Below are 7,979 nucleotides of genomic sequence, written 5' to 3' on the forward strand. Positions count from 1 at the left end.
TTTTTTTTCTTTTCGGTTGCAAGACAGTTAAAGATCAGTTTTAATAGAAATCTTTTGTTTCTCCTAACTGGCGTGTGTGTGTGTATGTGTTCGTATGTGTATTTATAATGACACTTACACAGCTTTAACTTAATCCCATAAAAATGTAGTCACATAAAAAGTGACCTGGAATTAAATGAAGTAATGATTATCTTCAACTGTAATTTTTTTGAGAAGAAATGAAATGTGTTGCATTCACATTCTGTTTTAGCAGATATGAAAACTTTCTCACAGATTCATTTGAAGAAGAGTTTGTTTCCCCCAGAAAGACAAAAGAAAAGTTATCTGAGCAAGAGCTACATGAAATATCAGAAAAACTTTCTCRCAGATTAAATGAACTAGATTTAGTAAGTGACAATCTCTTCTTTATGGTATCAGAGCAATCTAGCCTTGGTAACAATTCTGGAAAACAAGAATGTAAATTAAGTATTGATTTAAAAGGAAATCTGCAATTAACATCAAAATTCTAAATTTTATTGCATGACCTACTGAAGCTGATGCAAAAAAAAAAAAAATCTATTCAATAGATGTTAAAGAGAGCTTTGAGTGAGCATACCAGAGAAGAGTTGACAGATGAAGACAACCTTTCTCAGCACAGTGACAGTGTCATGGATTATCGTAGAAGGAAAGCTCAGCTAGGTAACCATTTTTTTTCTCATGGTACTTAAGTATTAGGATGGAAAGGAACATCCACAAAACTTCTTTCTTTTTTTTTTCTTTTTTTTTTTAATTCATGTAAAACAGATGCATTGACCTGATCGATATTTTACCAGAACATCTTTGTATTGTGCTAATTCACTTGCATTTTCTCTCTTGGATCCAAACCTGAGCAACAGTAACAGAATTACAACCAACTTCCCATTTAACACCCAAATAATTATGGTGAAATTTTACTAGAAGTAAAAGGTAGTGAAAAATGTACAGAAATTAGGTGTAAAATATAGAACACACTGAGAACTCATTGACAGTACTGTATGAGCCTAAAAAAAGGGCCTGTTCACAATACACTATTTTTTTCTGTACTGAACAGAGCATGGACATCTAGGTATCTTAGTGTGCACTGTGTGTGTTGGTGATAATATGATTATATAACCATGCTATATATAGACTAGCCTAAAACTATCATGACTTGATCTAGTCCACATGTGCAACACTATATTACAAGATGGAGGTCTGGTGTTTGTAAACCTGGTATATAGATGGTGTCTGACCTTCAGATGGTCTTGCTGCCTTTTGCTTTCCCATCTTGGATATCTCCTGGCACTTCTGCTATCACACAATMCAAAAAAATAGGGAATTTTGGACAGGGATGACTTTGAAAATAAAGCTTTAGCTTTTTATGAATTAGTTTGTATTGAACTTTTCCATTCTTCTGCTGTAGAGAAATCTGGCTAGTAATTTTTCCCTACATTTGGCTGGAGGGTTTTTTGTTTCAAGTTAGATACTCACCAAAGCACTTACCTCTCCTTACAGATACACCATATCTAAAAAAGTACCCAAACAGGCCACGATCTCTTTCTCCATCCTCACCTCCATCTCGGCATCAACTTACTTTGGAGTTGCAAGATAGGTTTTGTAGAGGTGGAAAAGGCCAGATGGGGAAAATACGCAGCCAACTGCAGAAAGAAATGGATGAAAAAAGACTAAAAGCAAAGGTAACTTCTAGGTTAGACCTATTAGTTATTCTTACCAAAACTTACACTAAAAAGATWAAAACGTGAATGCTTTTACTTACTGGTGGTGTTTGACTCACTCCATGAATTTTGTAATCTTGTACTTATAAACTGCTGAGAAGATGTAGATCCCAAATTTGAGGAGGGATACAGGGAAGAGAGGAAAAAAATGAAGATGTTACTTTGACATGTAGGGACCCACCTGAACTGGTTAACTTTTCTGTAAAATCCAAGCAAAGTCCTGTTTTTATTTTCTAGCTTGTAACTAAAGCCTATGAAGATGAATTAAGAATTTATGAAGCTAGAGAGAGGCTTAGGCTCTCCAAGCTCAGAGAAAAAGCCAAGGAAATGGTATGTCATGCACTACAGTGATGTGTTTTTTTTGTTTTTTTTGTTTTTTGTTTTTTTAATGTGTTCTGTCAAGGCATTGTGGATGTGTTCGGGGGGTACAAAAGTGCATTAAATTCCATTGTCATAGTTATTTAGAGTTGTATATGACACATGCTACTGAGGTGGTAAACAGGAGGACAGCTTTTTCTGAGGTAAGTAGAACCCAAGGACAAGCAGTTTAAGAGTCCAGCACTTGGGTGTATTATTCTTAGGGATAACTTAATTGCTATGCTTATCATATCAAGTGAGAACTTCAAGACACTCTCATTTAGAAGTAAAGCTAAGTGAATAAGTAGATAATTTCCATGGATAGGCCTAAACTTTATATGATTTTAAATTCAGAAAGCAGTATTAGTGCTTTGTTCTATGTAAATGTCTGTCCAAGAAAAGTCTGAGTTTGAGAAACTAGCTGTTCAGATGAGCACTTCACCTCCAAAAACAACTAGATTAATAAGATTGGATCCTCTAGTGTAGTGCAGGCAATAGTGTTTTACACTGTCAGTCTGTTCTTTCTATGATTCATTTAAGCACTTTAAAAATTATTTAATGTTGTTAATCTGGCAAAGAAGTTCTCACTAATTCCTTGCTGTTCCAAGCAACAGGTAAGAAACGTAAGCTGAAAGGCTATGTCATGCCAATGTGGGCTCTGCTATCTATTTTTGTGCAAGAGTGGTCCATAGACTGTTGATGTAGTGCTGCAGAAGAACTGAGGTTATGCAATAGTGGGCTTTAACCTTCATTTAAACCCTGACCTGTATTTGGTAGAATGAGAACTTGGACATACTGAATTTGGTTCTCTGGAAGGCTAAAATAAAGTTTCAAAGCCATTTTTACTTTCTGATATCTAAACTATGTGATCTATCAGTCTTCCCCCTTCTCATACCTGTCCTCCATCTGTTTTACATCTGCTCCTAAGGAACAAGAATACAAAGAAAACATCTTTAAAGAACCTCCAAAAATGCCTCAGCCAGTGAAAGTTTATTCTAGAAAAACCACACCTCGGAATCCCAAATACAGCCAGTGGATTCCAAAACGAGGGACTACGAAGCCAAAGAAAGCAGCTCCAAGTAAGAACTGCAAAACTATACTTGGTGGAAAACTGGCATCCTTTGAAAGCATGTGTTGAACTCCAAGAATAAAGGCATCAGTCCAACATATACCAGTCAGCTCTAGCATTTTCCCCTTCTTATGACCTTCATATGTCTGGGTTTTTGTTAGGGAAGATAATGCTTTAAGTAAATGCAAACTACTAACGTACAATTCAAAACTGACCCATTTGCTAACTCCTTAAAATCATTTGGATTATTTTCAAGGTCTGTTTCCATTACTGCTACTCTTATGCTTGCTCCCTTACATTCTGAGCTCAGTCTTTTTTTTTTTTTTTTCAGAGCATATATTAGTTTTAATATTAGACCTCTAGTTTGTGTGGGTTGGTGCTGACCCTTGTGAAGGTAGTAGCAACTGACAGATTGAGATCCATTTTCTGCCTTTCAACTACTTTGGTGGGGAAAGACTCTGCCATTGCCATTGTACTAATGCTGCCACTGATTTTGCTGAGCAAGTGATTTTGTAAGAACTGCCAACAGTTACAGGCAGTTACAGAATTCTGCAGGCTTATCTGTAAGTTCATGGCATAACAACAGGTACATATTTTTCAGTATTTAGAGGGTATATACTTAATAAATATGCATTTATTTCCTCTCCCCTTTATCTTTTCTTGCCATAAAGATACACTAGCAATGAGCTAGTTGTTTGCAAACAAGTCTACTTTCCACCTGTTTACTTGACCTGGATCTGTCACCACTGCTGCTGTACTGGTGTTATTTTAAGTTGCTGCAGCCAGTGAGAGACAGTGAGATAGAAATCACTGTCTGAACCCTTTGAAAAAAGGAGGGGAATAGTTGCCTGAATTGGATCAAATACAAGGGCAGGGGGGAACTGACCTTGAGCTATAAAATGAATTATTCAGGTGGGGGGTGGGAATCCATACTTACTTGGGACCACTTTGTCAGCTGCTGTACTGACACAGCGATGCTATGCCCTGCTGGGTTTAGCCTGATATCATATAATAGCATGTTGGTTATGTACAAGATTCAATCTAAAATATTTCGGAACTGAGTCCGACACTGTCTAAAAGAATTTACCACTAAATGTGCTCTCCAGGAATTTATTGTTTACATCTGGCTTTACCTTGCAGTGAAAGTAAAAGATGATGACCTCCTATTTCTGCTACTGGAAGAATTTCCCCACCTGCATATTTCCCACCATACCATGAATAAAATGTGGCAGCAGCAGCTTGCACAGATTGAACAACTTAAGGCAGCTTCTGGCAAAGAAAAAACTAGAGTGAAACTCCAAAATGAAGTGAGTGTTCTTATTCTTACTGCTTAGCTTCAGCATGGACAGTACCTCTGATGGAAGAGTAGTAGGCCTCAGTTTTCATTAGATAATAAAAGCATCATAACTGGTTGTTTATGCAGCATAGGTACATACAGCTGAAGCACAGTATGAGAGGATGATTATACCCCAGCTTTGAGACAGACCATGGATACTGTTTTTCCTTAAACTAGCATATCCATTACAAATATGCCTTTAGTTTCCTTCATTCTAAGGACTTTGCTAAGAATGTCATCAGTAGCATGGACAGACACTTTATGGCTTAAAATCTGAACAAGCTCAGTTGACAACATGCTTTATCTCTAGCAAAGATTTGTTTATATTACTGCAGCCCTAGGTTTTACAGACTCTAATTTAAAGAGGTCTTGCACCACTTGGTTCCATTTTCTGACAGGCTATCATGTACAACTACAGAGAGTAAAGTTGAGCAAAAATAATAAATTCTTGAGATTGTGGGGGGAGGAGGGGAAATACTTTCTTCCTAGGATGACATGATTAGTTAGAATAGAGATGTATGTATTTAGACACTTGTTCAGATTTGCATTAGCCACTTGAATGTAGTGTCCATCTTCTATACTAGTTTTTCTCTACTGCTTAGGACCACTTTTTTTTAAGCATTTGGAAGCTTAAGTCCTAGTTCTGAAACAGTTTTGTAGTTGAAAAGTTGATGAATTTTTGTATGTCACAGGTGCTTTATGCCTGGTAACTTTCTACTGCTAAACAAATACTTAGCAGACATGAACATTGCCCTTCTACTAAAATAACTATGTAAAACTTTGCCCTGCAGAATGATGAAAGAAAAAAATTTTTTTTTTTTTTTAACCTCCAGGTTCAACAAGCCCTGAAAAAGCATGAACTTCTTGTTGACATCATTAAAAAAGATCAAGATCATAACAAGAGACTGGTATGTTCTCTGAAGGTTATCACGTTATGAAACTTTCATATTGAGTTAGCTGAATACAAATTCCCTGACCAATGAGAGTGGCTGCTTATTTTATGACAGTATTATGCCTCTTGAGTAGCTCTGGTCTCAAATGCCATGCAGTATGTTTGTTGTATGGCTACTGAGGTCATGGGAATGAAATATTATTATTACATTGCACTATTGCTATAAAAGTATAAACAAATCCTGAGAAAATGCAAGGACGAAAAGCAAGTCAGCCTCCTGGTGTTACTGTTAAACACTAGCCACCAAGGCAGTGCTTAATTATATAGCTCTGCTGGTGCACCACTTTGCTAAATCAGTGACTAAAGCTTCAAACTGTAAATCCAGTGTACAACTGCAGCAGGGAGAAGCTCTTTAGGAAATAACTATTTACTTAGTAAAAATTGGCAAAGCTTTGTGTGAAACAATACATACAGGAAGCTCAGTCTTATGGCTATTATTCTCCATTTAGCAAGAATTTAAGCAACGCATCTATCGACAGAAATGGGCTCAAAACAAAGTCAAAGAGAAACGCCAGCAAATTGCTCGAGCCAGGAAATACTATGAAGATTATCGGGTTCAGTTGCGTGCCAAGATGATGAGGGCCAGGACACGGGAAGAAAAGGTAGGTAAAAGATGTCTCATCTGCAGGTGTAGAATTCTAGCTCTATGGTAGTTCAAATAATGGTCCAAGGAGACAGAGGACAAGTTAAGTAAACAAAACATAGGAGCCAGGATTAAGTGGTTGGTCAGCCAAGTCCTAGATAAAAAGATTCCTTCTTTGGAAGCACTGATGCAGTTCAGGGCAGTCCACTGTAAAATAAAAAAGGGTTCCTGCCAGGTTGAAGGGAAGGAGAAAAAGGGTCAGGTATCAGTATGGAAAGAGGGCTGACAGCAAGAGAAATTAGGGGAAGGAGTTTTCAGAAGCAGCAGGATCAAGTTGTTCCTATAGGTTCTAGCCAAAGAATCCTCGGAATAGTCCCTTAAAGCGATTAAAAAGACAGTTTTATTTGCTCATGTTTGTTAAACAAAGACTTTTTGACAGTGATATCCCCATTAGTGATGCATATTGGAACTAAGGAGAGAGAAGTAAGACTTCTCTTAACTCTTAGCACATTACATTTTGCAAAAATAGATGCACCATTCTCACATTTTATAATTCAGGCCTAGATGGTCAGTGATCCATTATTAGTGATTTGAGAACTATTTGCCTCTAGCTGCATAGGCGGCAGAGCTAAGAAACATTCTTTTGTATGAAGAGAAAAGCCTGAGTACAGACTGGATTTCCAGGGGTCACAGTGTAAAAAGACTCTAGCCTGTATTGTTGGGTCTTCAAAAGTATTTTTAAAACTTATATCAATACACATGTGCTATTCTAGTCCCTTCCTTATACACCTGACTGAACTGACATAAGAACTTACTCATTTGGCTGGAGTTCTGAAAGGTATTACAGATACAGCTCAGCTATGGACACACCACCATTACTAGATACCTAAACATCTACTTTTTTTCATGGTCAGTGACCTGTCTTCCATGTAATGACCTGTTTATCAGAGTGTAGCTGAAAAAGAAGTGTATAACTAAAGCATCTTATTCAAATGAAGCAGGTTATTGTAAGCCTTATTATTCAGTAATGTTAATGTTTCCAAAAACTGTCAAGCTTTGGTAACTTTCTGGGCAATTTTTATGCTGCATATTTTTAATTGTTGCCAGATATTCAAAAATCTTTTTGAAGAAGGCTTAGAAATTCAGAAGCAAAGACTGAAGGACTTGAGAACATATGCTCAAGAGAAACGTGCTGAGCAAAGGAGAGAACATCAGAATGAGCTGGAGTCTATGGAGAACTATTACAAAGACCAGGTAAACTTGATCTGCATCCAAGTCAGTTATGGGTAATTTGTTTTCTTCACAAAAAAACCTTTTGTTTTCTTTAATTAGTTCTAACTCAAACATTTGTTATGCTTAGTTTTCCATGCTAGCAGAAGCTTTATCTCAAGAACGCCAAGAAATCCAAACSAGAGAGAAAGCACAAGCCCAAGTAAGTATTTTTAATTTTGTGTATGTGTGTTTTCTCTCTGGCTGTTGTGGCTAATCTCTGTTTTCTTTAGATGCTGCGGAAAACAAAAAGAGAACTGAGATCAAAGATGGAAAAGGAAATTCAGCAACTGCAGACAATGATAATGCAAAATGATGAGGATACCTTTTTTCAAGAACTGGAAGCAGACAGACTGAAATCTAGACTTCAGATGGCTTCCTTTCAGTACAGCAAAAGCTCATTCTTTTAGGACTTGTGGTAAATATCTCTGCAGTTCTCTTTCTGGGTAAGATGATGGGAATTCTTAAGAGAACTGCCATAACTGGATGGTGTGTAGCTACTATGCTGTGAAGTACCTGTCTGTCATCTTGACATGTCAAAGATACAGAGCACTTTTATGATAACCAATAAAATTTTACCTTTTTTACAAGACTGGGATAATGTTGAGTTTAACATGTAGGTAAGGAGGAAAGTCAGTGTGTTTCAGTGAAATAATCAAAGTGATTACTTGTGTAACAGT

The 7,979-nt window shown here is 36.9% G+C and overlaps 1 protein-coding gene across 1 annotated transcript in view; it reads left to right on the top strand.

Moving 5' to 3' along the window:
- The window catches only part of CEP95 (centrosomal protein 95), an 18,269-nt gene extending 10,380 nt beyond the window's left edge, over positions 1-7,889 (top strand). Inside the window, exons 11-21 of the mRNA XM_085304682.1 lie at positions 254-386; positions 567-678; positions 1,513-1,694; positions 1,971-2,063; positions 3,019-3,169; positions 4,300-4,466; positions 5,329-5,403; positions 5,897-6,049; positions 7,138-7,284; positions 7,391-7,462; positions 7,533-7,889. Coding sequence (XP_085160808.1) covers positions 254-386; positions 567-678; positions 1,513-1,694; positions 1,971-2,063; positions 3,019-3,169; positions 4,300-4,466; positions 5,329-5,403; positions 5,897-6,049; positions 7,138-7,284; positions 7,391-7,462; positions 7,533-7,709 — 1,462 coding nt within the window. The 3' untranslated portion in view covers positions 7,710-7,889. The remainder of the gene's footprint in view (positions 1-253; positions 387-566; positions 679-1,512; positions 1,695-1,970; positions 2,064-3,018; positions 3,170-4,299; positions 4,467-5,328; positions 5,404-5,896; positions 6,050-7,137; positions 7,285-7,390; positions 7,463-7,532) is intronic.
- Positions 7,890-7,979: the final 90 nt, after the last annotated feature.

Source organism: Rhea americana, unplaced genomic scaffold (assembly GCF_003343005.1).
Source record: "Rhea americana isolate MKP2758 unplaced genomic scaffold, rheAme1 scaffold_21, whole genome shotgun sequence".
Lineage (NCBI taxonomy): Eukaryota > Metazoa > Chordata > Aves > Rheiformes > Rheidae > Rhea > Rhea americana.